Source organism: Triturus cristatus, chromosome 4_2 (assembly GCF_964204655.1).
Source record: "Triturus cristatus chromosome 4_2, aTriCri1.1, whole genome shotgun sequence".
Classification (NCBI taxonomy): Eukaryota; Metazoa; Chordata; class Amphibia; order Caudata; family Salamandridae; genus Triturus; species Triturus cristatus.
This window is the reverse complement of record NC_140586.1, coordinates 792,889,026-792,907,306: the sequence shown is the minus strand read 5'-3', so window position 1 is coordinate 792,907,306 and position 18,281 is coordinate 792,889,026. Positions and strand designations below refer to the sequence as shown.

The 18,281-nt window shown below is 40.5% G+C and overlaps 1 protein-coding gene across 1 annotated transcript in view; it reads right to left on the bottom strand.

Annotated features, from left to right (window-relative positions):
- DMBX1 (diencephalon/mesencephalon homeobox 1) overlaps positions 1-18,281 on the bottom strand; it is a 44,139-nt gene that overhangs the window by 10,798 nt on the left and 15,060 nt on the right. The window contains exon 2 of the mRNA XM_085600170.1: positions 1,230-1,403. Within this exon, the coding sequence (XP_085456296.1) occupies positions 1,230-1,389 (160 nt within the window). The 5' untranslated portion in view covers positions 1,390-1,403. The remainder of the gene's footprint in view (positions 1-1,229; positions 1,404-18,281) is intronic.

The following is an 18,281-nucleotide window of genomic DNA, read 5'->3' as shown; positions in this document are numbered from 1 at the left end:
ATGCCTGGCAAAACCAGATCTGAACAGTTATCCTCCATTCGGTATGGATCACCCCATAATTGCACAGTACTGGTAGGGTGTTGCCACATGGTACTGGTGCTTACTGGTGCAGAGTTACCACCTTCCAAGAACAGTGCAACTTATAATAGACTCTAAAAAGCAAGTGATTATTGTTCACCAGGTTAGATCACCTTTGTGCAATCACTTCTCAAAGAATTCAACGGCTGTGTTCACACACTATAGTAAATATGCATGTCCTTTTCAAATAGTTAATACAAGAATACAATCCCATATTTTAAAATGATCCTGTGTTCTGTGTCGTCAATCGCTTGATGATTTCAAGGAGACTGTCATTGTCCAATAAAATTGTAGATTGTCTGATCTCCTACACAATCTAAATTTATGAACCGATTGGATTGATTATGCAGCCTGTATAACCATAAAAACGGTTGTTCTTATCTATGTCATCCATAAGTGAACTTGAAGAGTGAAAAGTCTGTTCTGGTGAGAAAATTCCATCCAAGAAGAATAGACAATTCCTTACTTTGATGGCTAGAAAATGCCCAGCGGGACGTGGTGGTTTTTTAAAGTGCTAACCTATCAGTGGATCAACAGAGTGTTGAACGTCAAGTGTTAGCGGAGGATATTTGACATGTGATATCAGTGTTTAATTTGTGGCGGTGTTTGCCAGTTCTCGGCATTAGCATTTAATTCTGAACACCAGCACCTATTTCTGATAGTCCACCACATGGTGACGTTGTCTGTCTATTTATTAGCATAGAGTATCAGCAGAGTGTTTAACAATTCAATATACATAAAACTAATAATAGCGCATCCAGGCCATTCTTACAGCTTTGGGAGACTAGAATTTGGCCAAACTGGCAAGTTTGTAAAAGTCTGATTTTTAGTAGGTAGCACTGATATTGGCATGTGGCAGCACAGGCAGGGGCAGAGGGTGGGGTCTTCTAAAAAATACCTTGGGCCCTGGCGGTTATTGTTTTACAAATTAAGCACTGGTTAAATTTGGGTAAAAAGAGAGAAGGGGTGTCTCTTTGTGGAGCGTCCATGGGCGGTGGAACAGGGAAGGTTTTCATGAGTGACAGGCGCAATGCCCCTTGCACAATGAATCCTTCTTGCTTATTTTCCCAGAGTTAGAATGAGTTTTTTGTAAGTTCTGTCTACCTTTTGATGCACTGACGGGTAATTTAATGTCAAATAGTTGTTCTTACCAGCCAATCTCTCTGCCAGAGTCAGGGCATGCACAGAGGGTCTGTAGTCAGGTGCATGTTGCTGCTGAGCCTGCTGCGCCGCCTGCTGGTGTAGATTATACATTGCACTTAGAGAATTCATGGCATGGAGAGAGTAGCCGTTCACTCCATAGTGCTGCATGATGAACGCACCGCCTGCAAACAACAAAAAGAGAAGCACAAAACTGTTGAGTATTTTGTACCACTCAAACATCACAACAGCAATGGATGGCGTCAAAAGGAATTCAAAGACAGTGGCACAAAGAGTTCTGCAAGGACTGAATGTCATGAAAACACCCATGACAAGGAAAATCATGTTCCAAATGCTAAAAATACTTACGTGCTTTATGGTTTGTAACTGCCATAATCTCTTCATGGGCAGACTTCCCTAGTGTCTGACTGTCTTAATGCGCATCCCCAGAGTCAGACATCTTTAGTTTCTTAATGCATAATGCCCTCAGCAGCAGACAGCGCTTGTGTATTGGTGCATAATGCCCACAGGGTCTGACACCTCTTACACTTTGATGAATAATGTCCTCATGGTCAGACATCACTTGTGTGGTAGTATCCCCGTGAGCTATAACCATCTGCTTTGCGTCAGACTCCAAAGCCTCCATGGGGCAATTAAGTCATGATAAATGCCCTCCTGTTTAATCTAGAGTCTTTTTATTATATCATTACTACGTGGTATGTCATATTACAACTTAAGTGTAAAGGTAGAAAATATTAATGACTGTTCTAACTGCGCAGAAGTGCAAGAGATGAATATGTGGGCGAGTGAGTGAAAGAAATTAAAAAGAACACCAAGTGTATTAAATCCTACATAGTGAACTCTTTGGCAGGAGGCATACAGAGCTTGTGTGATTTGCATTATCGGTGGTTAAGGAATACAGTAGCAGAATACGTGGAAATAAAATGTTGCTTTCACGTGGGAAGAGTCGCAATAACTATATTGAGTGAAATTAAAACAATAGATGGGACTTGGAAGGGGGTAGGAGTCGCACATATGTGTCATGATGTTAGAAGGAGAAATCTGCTATATGTCTGAAAGGACTGACCATCTAGTCAATCTGTGCTAAGTTAATTGCTCAGTTCACCAGCAGTTGTCCGACTCTGGCCCTGGAGGGCCAGAGTCATGCCAAATTTCTAGGATAACCACCTTCTAGTTATTCTTATTTCTATTGTTAGAAAATTTATTATCCTAAAATCTGGCACGGCTCTTCTCGGCCAAAGCTGGACACCCTCAAAAGACCTACATTTTTTAAATAGCTTTGCAAATTAAAAGACATACCTCTTTTAAAGTGAATCTTTGATTTTCTTTTTATAGCCTTGTTCGATTTTTGTTTAATTATTTGTTGTTCCAGTGCCCTTAAGTTGTAATCTTTTCCTTCCAGATTTTTGTTTTTATTTGCTTATTTTTACCACCTCTTCTTTTCTTTGTTCTAAAAATTATAGGTTTATCGAGTTCATTGTTCATACCTAAATACAGAATAGTTTGTGAAGTATTTATTCCGAGCTTAATAAGGAACAGAATAGTTGTATTGTACAAGCAGTGTTACCTGACTGATTCGTCTTCCTTGCAGATTCGATTACTCATAAAACTGACAGTTCCGTATTTATCTTATTAGCTTGAGAACAACTTTGCAATTAACACACTAAAGTCAGGAAAGATAGTAACAAGTAAACAGGGGATTGAATTTAATATGAAAAATGAATGGTGAGTTGAGAACTAAAGCGCATATTTAACAGAAGCAGACTTGACTATACAGCTGAAATACATGGAGGCAGAACTATTGGGCGAAGATTATTAGCAATTGGAAGACAAAATACTTCATTTCCCGAATCTGCCCTCTCCAGTGTTCCCATGGAGGTCTGTGTGTTGGCTTTTAGTGCCCTTATGAAATGATGTAACATTTTCTGTAGAGTTCTTGGTCTTCAAGTGTTCCAGAAACGACACTGATTGGACCCCCATACAATGAATACAATTATTTATGCAGGTGAAGAAAAGTATAAAACTCAATATTATTTTAACACGTGTATACATTTGTCCCTGCATCTTTGGTTGTAGCTCTAGCTGCAGGAGGAAAACTGATTAGGCATGTTGCAAAATAATGTTCTATTCATCTTTTGTGTCTCTTTGCTAGAGTATAGTTTTATTTGAATGATGTTCATAAACACCAATAATTCAAATATTTAAATTACAAATAAAAAATGCATTTTCAGAAACTCGCTTTTGAAGTGTTGGCTGGAAGAGAAAATGTGTACACCATGTTTGCACTGGCGGCGATTTCTTCTCAGTTACAGGAATGCTGCAAATCAAGGAAGCCCTTTTCAGCAATATAATTTACAACTACAGGGTAATTCTACTGTTGCCATATAATGTCCATAAGGGCACTCGTCATTACTAAAATTGGACCTTTCAGAGTGTGGTAGAATTTCACATTTACATTTATATTTTTTGTCTTATGTATTACTTCTTTTTTTAGGATATCAGTGAGTTAGGCGGCAGGTGCTGAGATTTGTGTGCAATTTACAAGTTGCCTCTTTAAAACCCTGTGGTCGCTTTCCTCCTCAGGTTACTCAAGTAAGTACCACTAGCCAGCTATTTGCAGGGCTTTTAGTCGGTGGGCTTCTATACATACCGCATTTTAATGTAATATTTCATTTACTTACAAATTACTTTTCATTTTAGTTCCCCTTTCCTTTGACCCCCACCCCCGCCACCGCCCTAAAAGGCATCCCGGCATGGATATCAGAATAAACATTAGAAGTGAGCCCAATGGCATCTCTAAAAACCTTCAGTACAGGAGTTGGGTGGAGGTGATAAAAAGAGAGAGGTCAAGGGCAGCTTTCCTCGCCTTGCTCTATCACTACTTCACTTCAATAAGGACCAGAAAGTCCACTTCTAGAGAGTACCAAATCCACCGCTGATGCTGACGCCCCAGCTCTTTCCACCCTCCGCCCAAACCTATGAGAGTGATCTCTTGTTCACCCTCCACCTACACCCACCCTCTTAAATTTTCCTTCTCCCCTTGGTATGTACAACACTACATTGCTCACTAGTAAGATGTAAACTTTATAAATCCCAATACATAGAACGTACAAACATGTGAAGCTAAGATAGGCATGGGTTACGATGCCTGACGTATATTTCTGATGCACTACTTTATACTTAGGAGTACACTATAAGTTTTAAAACCTAAGTCACACATTCGCACAAAGATAGGAAACTGATCTTGACTCTTGAGATTCAGTTATGATTAAACTAAGGCATTTTTTATACAAATGTAATCTTGCATAAATCTTGATAATTGGGCTTTGTGAATTGTAACATTTCATTTTTTTCTCCATTTGCTTTTTGCGTTAGGTTTCTATGTGGAGGACGGGTTCAGGTAAAAATATCATGCAGATGGGGGACCAATATACTGAGCAGGTATCTTGTGTGCTTTTTGTACTAAAAGACATACATCAAATACAATAACTGCCCAATACACTTGTTAAGCATCTTACATGGCTTTTATTCGCAAGGGCATACCTTACTTACAGTTTTAAAGCAGAGACTGGCCACATGTAATCTGAGTGATACATATTTATATGTTTTTTTAAGTTTATTACACGTGGGGGGGAAAGAGTACACAATTTTGTCCACTCTTCGTTATGCTGTGTGACGTATCGCTTCTCATCTCAAGCTTCCTGCATCCTCTCTGTACCTGTGGCACTGTTCTATGCTCCTGCTACCATTTTACTAAACATTGATAAATAAATTGTCGTAAGTACCTGGTGCTACTAAAAGCAGCAGAGTCCACGCTTAAGTAAGTCCACTGCAAAAGGAGTGTTCATGCATCAAGATATTGCTTAATGGAACAAAATTGTTGCGTGATCTGGGTTCATCCTATAGTGAGATCGGCAGAAGTGCTTCAAGAATGAAATTAGAATCAATCCTGTCCGATTTCTGCTCCACTGAAACAATGCACAACACTTTCTAAATTGGGTACTAAACTCAAAACTTAAAATTCCAGTGAAATATACTGTTGCATCATTTTAACATTGAATTAAATTTGCCCAAAACCAAAATGGGTCTCATTTTATCTTAAAATTCACTTTGAAGTGAATTGCTAATTATCATTGTAGTATCTTACAAACATTTACTCGAAAACATGGCATTGGGTGCAACATTCTGATTGGGTACACAATCCATTTGTGGTAAAAATAAAATCATTCTTGAATAAAAACTGTCACAAAAGCTAATAGATTCTTCAAAAAGGCAAGTGATCCCTCAAAAATCACGATAAATGCTCTACAAAGAACATCAGTTTGAAGAGTACCAAGCAATGTATACACGGCACATTTCTCAAATGTTTATTTTCATTTCCATTTCCTAATTTTCAGACAACATTTTTTAAATATTTTGCCAACCCTACTTTTGTGCAATAAAATTAATATATCTGGGCACACTTGTCAGTTTCAAGCCAGGGACCCACTTTAGACATTGCTGTCTAGAGAATTGTGTTAACCAGCAAAGGGGTTAACTGGAAATTCACTCGTTGCTAGCCTGTATGTGCCTTCACGCTAGGTCAACCTAGAATAAATTAAACACTTAAAAATCCTGAGTAGCAATTTTTTGTTCAAGTAAGAGAGTCATTCATCAAGTCAGCTGCGTGTTGTACAAGCTGTCGAATTGTGCTTACATTGGTTAAAATAATCTTTATATTCCATTAAGCAAACAAATAAACCGAGCATGCCCACTGGCTCCGCAGAGCACCTTCATTTCTCAACTCTGCAAATACATCTCTTAGAACAGATCATAGGCACTGCATCTTTTCAGTCATGCGACGGGTACCACAGATTGTATGCCTGATATTAGGCTTGGCATATTTCCTATCAGGAGCTGGCACTTCATATTGTACGCCGGATCTTAGGCACTGTATCTCCCATGTCTGATGTCGGGAACTCCTTCTCATATCTCTCATCCTAGGCACTTCATTTCTCATGCTTGTTGGTACGCACCTCCGCTATAATGTTTTTCAGGGACCCATGCATCTTTTATGTATCCTATAGTGGGTGTAGAGCACCATACAGCTTTGTGCTCTATATATGTAATTTATAAGGACGTAAAACGCCTCACCCACGCAGTGTGGCTTGCTTCATCTTTGAGTCTACTCTTGCTATGGGGAAAAGGACATCTACAAAGAGTTAGGACCTGGGCGGGGTGGCTCCAAACAGTGTGTTCTGTCAGTAGGATGTAAGGGTGGTTGCATATGAATACTACCCCTCCCTTCTGCAGTGGCATTCCCTTGCCCCTCCCTTGTGAGTGCAGCGCACAGACCAATCCTACACTGACACTCTACTACCTCTAACAACCCAAAACTAAAATTATGCAAGGGTAGATCTATCACATTTATTGTCACATCCTGGACGCAAAATAAAAAAAACAAAAAAAGCACTCAGATAAGAACTTTCAATGTCTAGCTTTGTTGACATGTTTCTGTATATCATAGACCAAATGTGTGCAATTCAGAAGGCAACAAATTAAGAGCCCTCTGACACTTTTACAAAAGTTTGAGCCAATGCAATTATAATTTACTTGTCTTGTGGATTTGCCGTTTTTTTGCTACAGCATGTGCATGACTTTTGCATTAAAGGATGAAGGCACCCTGCTGTGGGCCCAGAAAGAGAGAATGTCGAATAGGTACATTCTATACACCAGCTAAGTGAAAGAGACAGTGGCCTTCGAGCCTTGCTTTATGATACTCCCTACCAGACCATCTTCCCCACATCATGACCCTTTTGTTACTAAGCAATTCAGTGTGTCTACCTTTATGTTGCTTGAACACCTTTAACTAGGATTTCTCTAGGCCAAATATATTACACAAATTTGCAATTCATAATTCAGATTTCAGAACCAGGCTAGGTAATGACACAGTGAAATGTATAGATTAAAGTATGTTTCATCAGACTATATTTCCATACATGTCATACAGGCAGGTAATTATTTCAAGGTTTGTTTTTTAACACAGTTCATATCAATTGTCTTTTAGCAAAAAGATTGACCTGGAAATTGACTACCTCTTGGTACACGGGACAACGACAAGAGTGTATCAAAGTGGCAGCTGAGGGTAAGGTGGTGGCTCAGTGAGCATATGGTCTGGTACGGCCTAACGCCCCCTCCTCCCCTGCTGGTGACAAAAACAAAGAAACTTTCTTGTTTTTGGAATAGGGGGTCGTTGACCCCCGATCGTATTTATTAACATACAAACACGTTATATTCATAACATACCATAACGCAGAAATGACAAGACAGGATTCGGTACATTTGCTTAGATCCTAGCTTTAACAAAACTCTAATACATAAATGTTCCTATCCTAGTCTAACACATTGCTGTTCACATTTCTGCGTATTGTTCTGGGCCTACGGCAAGGTCAAAATACTGGCCCCTCCCCCTTACACCGAAACTGTCCCACGCACCCCAACCGGGATGCGCATGCGCCGGAGGTCCAGCTGACCCGGAAGTACTTACCCCCAGGCAACCCCCAAACGTTCAGGACTTACTCCATAAAGGGGCCATGCAGACAGCGCAGCTTACTTACGCCCGCGTGCAGGGTGGCTAACCAGCCAATGGAAAGCGTAACCTGGCCCCGCCTTCCTCTTTGTTTAGGCACGAGAGGCACAAAATGTCTACCGACCAAAACTATTTTCAAATGTTTCTAAAAGAAATATCCAAATCTAAAATTTGCCCAGAAGCCATACAAAGCACAGATACCAATCTGTTTTTCGTTTACTACATTATAAAGAATTCTTTACAGTAAGCAAATGATTGGATGATACAGAGAGAGGTGAGTGAGGTTATTTTACACACAATGAACATACGAGGTGTGAATGAAAAGAGGAAGTGTTGACCAACTGTAGGAAGAGTTAGAAGGAAGAGATCTAACAGCCAGTAAAAGCAGTCTGTCAGCATTTTCTCAGGTATTCTCAGGTATTCTCAGGCCTGCACCGTTGGTTGCATGTTGCAGTCTTGAGGAAAGGCGGTCTTAAAGTTTAAAAGTATGTGTGGATAATGCCAAAACTTTTCCTTTTTGCAAATTTGTTGTGTGTATTTTAAGTAGGTCTGTGTTTTTTTTTCTTGGTGATGGGCTGCATGGTGAATGATTGAGTTTATCTGCTTTGTGGGGGTTTTTCTCTGTGAAAAAAAGGCTTCTCGATGACAGAGACCAGGTACAATCAGTACAGTGGCTTCCAACTATAGCCAGAGAACACTGTTTTGCATAGACCTGTGTCTAGTACCTACATGTAAATGCAAAGTGAGCAAAATAATAGCTAGAATGAAACCCACCCGGAGTCACTGTCCATTTTTAGAATGAATGTAAGCATTTTCATCCATCACTTTTTGCCTTTCTCAGTGGAAATTATTTTGAATATATCTCTACTTTTTAACAACTGATGGGCTTTTACAACTGGTGGGCTGCGTACCATTTTACTGGGACTGAAGAAAATACAGAGTGAACAGGGTCGCAGATAGAAGAAAAAAAACAGAGCGTCACACCACTCTCTTCAGTGTGCTAAGCTAGTAAGAACTGTGTATTAAACCACAAACTAAGCCGGTCTGAGAAATATTTTTACGATAACATGAAACCAGAGAGCATTTATCAATAGCTGGGCGCTGAAAGGAAAAATAGAGAGTTGTAAAGCTGCTTTAGGTTCAGCAGTTTCCAACAAGGAGAAAGATCAACAAATGGGCCGGGGGTGGAATCCTGTGCTGAGATGTGCTGCCACTTGCTTTGTCCTGAGAAAGGTTTCTGATGAGCTGCATTTTAGGCTTGCTGTTTGGAAGGCTTTGAAAGCAATCCTGGTGTTTGGTTGCTTGTTAGAAAGACAGAAACCTAGTGTCATCAATCTCGATTGGCCACTCACAAAAGGCATATACTGAAGCTGGTAGTCCTTGGACTGACAAGTTACATTTGTGGGAGTCAATTTGTGGAACCCAATAAGACACTTTCTTGTCAGAGCCGTCAGATAGGTTTTCAAAAGATAGAAAATTGGAGCAGGCTGTTGATACTTAATGAAAAGGATATGGGTTCCACCACAGGTGATAATAGGGCAACATATCCCCAGTCAAAATGTTAAGAAGCTACACAGCCGTGAACCTCAAGAAATGACAAGGTTGACCCCTTGTCCCACCGTTAGCCCCAACAAAAGTTTCACATTTCTTGCTATAGTTCTTGGCAGGGCTTTAAGTGGGGTGGGTCCTGCCTCCCATCAGACCTGATAATAACTAAAACAAACATTGAAACAAGTCGCTCTTGGGCTCTATATACAAGTTCTTAATTTTCCAGTAAAAAACTTTGACCAATTGTTCAACAATGACCGTTTAAAATTGTTACGGTAATCCATGTCAGCAATGCAGTCCCCGTTTGCATTTCATATACTTTACTTCATCTTGCATTTTGTATTTGCTTTTTTGCAACTGTTGTGCTTCTGTATGTTTTTTTATGCCATGTATGACTCTTGAATGGTGCATATGCCTCAACTGAGTCCCCTCCAGGTGTTCGGTTGAGCTCAAGTTGAAGATAGGTGTTCATGACGGGGCACAGTTGAGAGCTCAGGAGCTGAGGACAAAGTCAGCATGAGAGTATCATTGTACCTGTCAGAGGGTCAAAAGATATTCAGACTACATGCACATGCAGTCCTTGGACTCTTTGCAGAATGCACAGAGCACTAATCACATATGTGCCATTTGTAATTGTGTTTCTGTGGGAGAGTGTGTGAATGAGCACACAGCTGTGAAAATATTGTGGAAGGGTGAAGTGGGGGGGACATCAAACGAAGTGCATGCAGAGCGAGAGAGTGAAAAGAGGGTGCTGAAGAAGGAAGGGCTCAAGTGTAACCAGAGTAGAGACTGCTGAGTAAAGGGGTGTGAAAGGGAGAACAGGAGAGATCGAGACCCTCTGAAAACCACTACCCCGAGCACAGACATTAGTAATGTTTAATTTTCATTATCAAACTTACAGAAATGAAACATTTTCAGTTCTAATTATTCATGACTAAATCACTGTTGTTACTCATTAATTTTATAATGCTAACAAGCACTGCCAAAGCCCATAGGTCTGGCTTGATTTAGGTGCCCGTCCATTGTTGGAACATATGTCTGGATGCAACAATAGAAAGCATGTTTCAGGGCACTTTCATTTCGCTTGGGAGTCAATTCGATAACATGATCAGGTCACATGTGATGCGGTTAAATTTACTGGAGCCTGAGACCAATCTTGCACAAACTGTGGGTTTGGAGAAGGCTGGATCATAAGCTCCACGTTGTATGAGGACATCACATGACTTAATAGGCTTGAAGTTTAAATATTTAATATGTATTTTAATATTTTATTTTGACTGTCCAATGGTATAGCAAAATGGAAAATGCTGCATCACGGCGATGTGCGTTCGTAGTACGATTCTCTACCGACTAATGCTTACTTTTTTTTTTTTAACCAGGAGTTGAGGAAAGACACACGAGCTCAAAATAAACTTCAGTATAAAATGACATTACAAAATGTATTTCCCATTATCTTGCAATATGAATGTACAGTCATCAGTAAGATTTGTTATGATCGTTCTGTGGGCTCAGCTTAGTTTCACTTCCTGTGCTGTCCAAGACATATTAGAAGCTTCATTTGGCCAGGCCTACTGTATTTTATGTATTACCATTTTCAGTCTTCTTATTTCCTATTGGTCAGTTCGCAGCACAGCGGCCAGGCATTGGTTGGGCATGGGTTCCAAGACATTCCCTAACTCACCAATGTGGTCTGAAAAATAAGCAGGAAGGCGTGGTTTGGATGCTAACCGTGCTCACGTCTGCTGTATTAACTCGGTTATTCTTGGCACTCCTAAGCATCCGTATTTTATCAAAGACAAGTGTCACACGGAAGAACTTTAGACAACAAACTGCATAAATATTTGTCAGCCGGGATGTCCTCAAAAGCCTGTCATGCGCCCCACTCACTTGAAAAACAGTCCCCCGCTGACGCCAAATGCGCAAATCCTCCCCAAAGCCGTAATGCGCGCGCTTTCATTGAATCAGCTAATAACGGATTTATTTCCTCGTTTACTCAGCGCTGCGAGCGAAGAGGCGGGAACCCCGCCCGGGGGATGTCGTCGACGGCTCCCAGGCCCGAGGAGAAAAAACTGTTATCCATTAACATCCAATTATCACTTGGTCCAATCCATTAATTATAAATCAGCCTTCTAATTGGGGTAATTATCCCCCCCTCGGTTAATGTGCTGTGACTGATGCGTTTTGAAAGCGGTGTAATCACTTCATTTGTGCAGGGAAGGGGGGTGCGGGGGCTCCTCCGCCGTTTCATGTTCTCGCCATCTCTCATCGTATTAAAGGCTCCTTAAAACCTTATTAATTGTCCTGGAAGAGATCTCGGGGGCATTTTTCATATGTCTTTAAACAAGTCGGCCCCTCACTAATAATAATGCTGGAATAATTATAATTATTTTTATAATAATAAGAAGAATCATAATCTTTATTGTTATTATTGGTATTATTATTGCAACACAAAAAACATAACTACTGCTTTTATTAATAATAACCATTATAACGAGAATTTTAGTAATGCATATAAAATTAATTTTATCAGTAGCGGTAATTGTATTACTAACATAGAACTACCATTAAAACAGCAATGATGACAGTATCATAGAAATATGAAAAAAATAGTAATTTCCATTTAATATTTCAGAATTAACCTCAAATATTATGGTCTTATGTATGCTTAAGGAAATAACTTTCTTCAATTGCATTATTGAAAATATATTACCGCAACCGAAGTTTTAATTAATTTAGTAGCAGACAATTTGTATACCTTTAGAGAGGACACATTTCAGCTCATGCCACGGGTAATACAATAGATTTATTGAAATCGTTTATGTCAGCACTGGGTGAACCTACACAGTCTGTTTCAGTTCTTCCGACCTAATTACAATTTATGGCGGAGTTTGCAGAATAATGGCTGGTCCTGGATTAGGGGCTGAACGCTCTGTTTTTTCTCCTGTGTCAGATAATGCATTAATGGGTTTTTCGCTTAGACGGCTGACATAGCTGCAGGGTGTGATTAGATATTTATGACTATCATTTACATGGAAAAAATGAGGGGTCAGCCAAGTAGAACCCCCCCCCCCCCTCCTTTACAAATACACTGACAATGTAAAACTAAATTTGACCAGAAAACTTGAGCAGCTCAAACAAGACCGAGCAGAAGAAAAGACACTCAACACGAAGCAAATATATTGCGTTATTCAATGACCCTGAGATGGAAAAGTAAGGTGTGGGACTTCGTGGGTGGAGTTTTTTTCTCTCACCTAATGCTATTGGCTATTTGGGTGTATTCTCTGCCCCCACTTCAGTCTTTGTATTGCACTGCACGAGGGACTACTTTACTATTCTAACTCTCTCTGTCCCTGCTGCCGGCTCCACCTTGAGTGTCTTGTTCTAATGTGAGTGCGTGAAACCCAGACCTATTGGCCCTTCCATGGATTGTTGTGCCTGCCACTACTTTCATGACTTCTAAGAGGCACAAGGACAGTACGAGTGGTGCCACGTAAGAAGCAAGTGGTAGCAGATTCTACTCTTATGTGATCTCCATGGTAAGCGCAATACAACTTTAAACAAAGAAACAAATTGGCACGTGCCTTTCTTCCTCCTGTTTATGTACTAAACTGTAAGACTGGTGGGCGGGCACATTCCCTCCAGAGAAAAGAGGCTTTCTGCTTTCACTCCTACCAATTTTAACTCATTTTTCCAAGATCTATGTCACTTAGTACTCTCATGTATGTATAATAACATCTTATGTTTACACATATGCTATATGGGGATGCATATTTATAATAACTTGTTTATATAACACTTCATGGCATAACTTTGGTATTTCAAAGCACTGTAAATACTGGGTGTTGCTTTTACCCAATTTAGAGGTACTCGAGTTGTCTAATTGTGGATAAGTGAGGCCAGGATTTGAACTTGTAAACTGTTTAACAGCACTTGTGTCAAACAGCCGGTGTTCAACTCGCTGACCCGATGCAGCATAGTGAGGCATAGTGTTTCCAGGTCACTTAAACACTTACTGGTAAACATTCGGAGGCACAGGCCATGCTTGTGACTGACTGTGCTGCACACTAAATGATATTCCACAGTAGTCAGATAAGCAGGCGAGAGACACGTCCAAGCTTTCTGTTTATGTTGGCCCATGTTACTTGATGTCCTTGCCTTGATCACTTTAAAGAGGTAACAGCCGGACCTGTGACTGACTCTGATCCAGCCCTAACTGACTTTCAGAAGTGCCTAAAAGACGGCGACCAACTCTGCTGTATTTGTACTGGTCTTCCTGGGATGCAAAGGACATGAGAGCGCTATGTTCTAACCAGTGGCATCTTAACGCATGGGTACGCTGGGTTGTTGCCCTGGTGCCCCACGAGTATAGGGGCCCCATGCAGACCAGAATTTAACACTAACTTCCATTAAACATTTTTATTCCTGTGAGTGGTTGTGTAGGCAGTGCCCAGTGCACTGCTTGGCCTGGGGGCCTATAGCGCTGTTAAGACGGCCCTGGTTCTAACCCTATGTATCCTTCGTTGTGGAGCCTAGCACGTGTCACTGACTCTTCCCCTTCTCTACTTCTTTAGGAGTTAGGCGGAGCTCGATACATACTCAGCCTCAGACCTATTGCACTTTAAGCTGGATGTCTAAAGTTTCTCAGCTGCACTTTGTTCTCCCCAACCCTCACTCACCCTCAACTGCATACCAAAGCATGTGCCAGACACTGCTGCCCAAGGGATACAAGCAAAGTTAGTCCAGCCGGTGTGGCCACACTTGCTGCAATACAAGCACTCCACACTCTCTTGCCCAATGCATTATCCCTGTGCTCTTTTATTTAGAGCAACCCGGATGTAAGAAGAGAGGAGACCATACTCCTGATGCTCTTTCTTTAAAGAATTGTAATGTTTGCAAACGCTGCTTTTTTTAAGAAGTATTGCGATTGCATTTTTTATATGATTTTTAATATTTCTTACTATTGCACATAGGAAACTGCTATGTTTTGTTCTTTACATTTAATGATTCAAAGTAATCGAACATGAATAAAATTCATTCATTTATTCAACATACCAAAGCATGGGCCAGGCACTGCTGCCGAAAGTATGCCATACCATCAGGTGTAAGTGAATGCACATTCTTACCCGATACCTCAATTATCCATCCACAAATAAAACAGAAGGTTGTGCACCTCAAATGTATAATGTGCAAATATAGCTGCATTTGTAAGATGCAGTGGGGGTTTTTCCACTGGGGCTGACCTACAGACAGGCCCTTCCCCAACTTTCTGGGGGTGATCAACACCCGATGTGCATGACCTACAGCCATGTGCAGGGAGATGGCCGCAGGGCATTTCACCCAACCATCCGTGGGTGACAACCCGCCTAAATGTACAGTCTTCGGCCAGGTCCTGGAACGAAAGATCCATGGGTGATCAAACCAACCCACTATCAACATCATTCAGCCTCAGTGTCCATAATGGTCACTGCATTTTCTTGCCGCATATAGCTGTACTATGACTTTTTTTTATTGCTTTACATTTATTTCAACATTCATAAAAAAGACTGTCAAATCGTGGTAGAAAAAAAAGTTCAATATTTTACTTTTGGGGCAATGCCTGCTCCTTAGGGCTCTGAGCCATCACACACCACTCACTTTTAAGCAGGACACTGACTTCAGGGTCTGGCATTCTGTAATGGCTGCCGCACAGAAAGTGTTGGGATGGAAAAGATTCCCTACATGATTTATGAGAGTGTGCACCCTTGTATAGAGTTGCTCAAGGCAAGTTCAGTACACTTTTGCCTTTTCACCTCAACACACATGAGAATCATACATGTGGTCTGAGGGTTTTCTGTGACAATAGAATGTGAGGTAGATTGTAACTCGGCAGTCTGGAAAACACATCACGGCACCGTCCTGCTCTTGCAGCGGCGCACACAGATTGTAAAAACGCTCAGCCAGGATCGCCTGATAGATAGAGAACCCCTTTTATCCAGTTCACTAATGTTTCCTCGACCGTCCTCTTGTGAGGCCCGTGGCCACAGTTCCTGGAATGAGAACACTCCATGCATCACTTTGCTTCCTCTCTGTCAGATTTATCAAGGAGTAAATATAAAATGTCCTCATATGCCCCTCCAAATCTTTCCTTTCACCTCAACCGTGATATGCCTGCCCAGTTGATCACGCCCGACCGTACTTCCCCTAAACCTAAACTCAGCAACAGAGCTGTTGTACCTGCATTCAGATGGTCACTGGCCTTTGGAGCTGTCCCCATCGCTACTAAACCACCTTATGCACCTTCTGAAAGGGTCTTACCTGTCACTCATGGCTCCTGGCCCACCGACTGGGTTGCCCCTGAGACCTGGCTCACTAAAGCCCCCCGGTGCGATGCCCGGTCCTCCTGCCGGAGCAGCAGAGCCCCCTTGCATCGCTTGCACCCCTGATCTCTCACAGTGTGCAACCAATCTCCTGACCTTTTCCAGATCATCGACCTTTGTGGCAAGAGCCCCAATCCCCCAATCAGAGGCAGATAACATTCCAAACTTCAAAAGCCATGGCAGCACGCTGGCCAGATTGGTCACTAGATCCGACTGGCTGGGGACACCAGCCTGCGCCACCACACCGCCAAACAACTATTGTCCCTCTACACATATTTCCTTGCCCCTAACCCCCTGGGCTGGTCCGGCGCAACTGCCATAAGCGCGGCTCCCCCGATTTGGGGGCGCCTTGGCAAGTCAGTCTGAAAGACCCTTGTAAACAGGTCTTTTGCTCCATTCCTTTGGACATGAAGGACTTCAGGTGTGTTTGTAATCCATGAGTGTACATAGGGTGTCCAAGTAGTGTCTTCTACATATGTATGTGGCCACTCAGGAACATTAAGTTGGAGGGTTGGAGAGAGCCCCTCGAAGTCCGTCTGATACTGTTTGATAATGGAAATTTCTCAAAAATAATTCATACTAAGCCAAGTAAAATTATAGTTTCAATTGAAAATTTTTATCATTCCATTCAGCAGTATTTGCTGTAGCTGAAAGCAAAATATCCTGAGGGAATAATAAAAACACCAAAAGTTTCACTCACCCCTTTTATTTTTTCTCTGATTGGCCATATCTGTACAAAGCTTGGCATGCCTACATTTTGGAATTTGTGCGATATAATTGTAAAGTTTAATGTAGATTTGTTTAACAACACCAAAAATAAAAGCAAACCAAAAAAACGGAATAACTATGGACAAAAATCCTAACCATATCAACATGTGTCCAATAACTTGTTAATTTGAAAATATTCATTAGGAGAGCACAAAGATCAAATTTCAAGTTAATACCAAAGAACAAAGTCACTAGCATGTGAACACACTGCTTACTGTCACTGTGTTAGAATGACTTCACAAAAGAAGATGATTGTGTTATTAATTACAGGGTTTATTCAGTGCGCTTTTATCAATGTGCATGGATAAATACCTTACATTTATAGTCCTGTATAGATAGATAGATAGATAGATAGATAGATAGATAGATAGATAGATAGATAGATAGATAGATAGATAGATAGATAGATAGATAGATAGATAGATAGATAGATAGATAGGTTGCATTACCCAGTGGTAGCAAGGATTGTGTTTACAAAGCAAATGCATTTTTTGTGTTGCTAATAACTTTGGTGCCGTTTGACTAATCTCCATGAAACTTTATTTTAAAAAGGTCTATTTTTCGCCTAGTTTGTGCATGGAAAGTTTTGGGTGAACTGTCAAGCAGGGGTTGAAAAAAAGGGGGGTCCACATCGCATTTTCTCTATTCATTTTCACATAGGAACTTTAGACACAGCTACAACACAAACCGCTGAATGGATGTGCACCCAATTTGGGAGAAAACTAGATCAAGGTCCAGGAAAACAGATTTTTGTGTTCTGGGGTAAATACATTAAGTAGTTTTTGAGCAATTAATGCTCAAATACTTTGTATATCTAGGGACGTGACGGCTCCGTGGATCCCGACATCTCAAATTGATATCTGATTGGCTGCCACCATTGCACCCAGGAAGTGGTGGAAGCTATTTAGGATTCGGGACTCAATTCTGAGCCCTAAAAAAAATGCAAAAAAAGACACAAGGGGGCAAGGTAGCAAACCTTGTGGTGGGGTCCCAAAATCCCAAAATATGCGGAGGATCCACATCAAAAACCCTTTTTTTTAAAGCAAGCACGATTTCACCTAACTATAAAGTTAATTTGACTTTTGTTTTTTTCATTGAATCTATATCTATCTATCTATCTATCTATCTATCTATATATCTATATATAGATAGATAGATAGATAGATGTGTATATAGATATATATATATATATATATATATATATATATATATATATATATATATATATATATATATATATCTATATACACATTTATATATATAAAAAAAAAAAGCAGAGAACTTTGGGTAGTTCTCAAGTTTAGGTGGAAAGCAGCTCCTTTTAGAGCACTCTCAACACCAGCGACACTCTAGATCTTTTCACCTCAAATGTCTGCTTTACTATCAAAGTATTTAAGCATGGGATTAGCACAGTGCCATCCACACCGAGATAGAATTATATATATATATATATATATATATATATATATATATATATATATATATATATATATATATATATATATATATATATATAAAACCCACAAATCCCGGAAGTGCGGAGCTTCAGGCACGGCGGTCCTGGATGGGCTCCGGTAGCCCCATAAAAATATGTTGATGCACATGATGAAATTTACAGTGTGTATTAATTTAATAATGTTATCGCTGGAACATCAATCACGCTATCATACTATCAGTATCTGCCCACTTGGGCATTCACGTCTGTATTTCAAAGTGTGTATATATATTCTATTGATACCAAGTTCACGTTTTTGCAAATGGATTGATTTTTGTCTGTTTTACTATTGTTCAGAATTAATTAT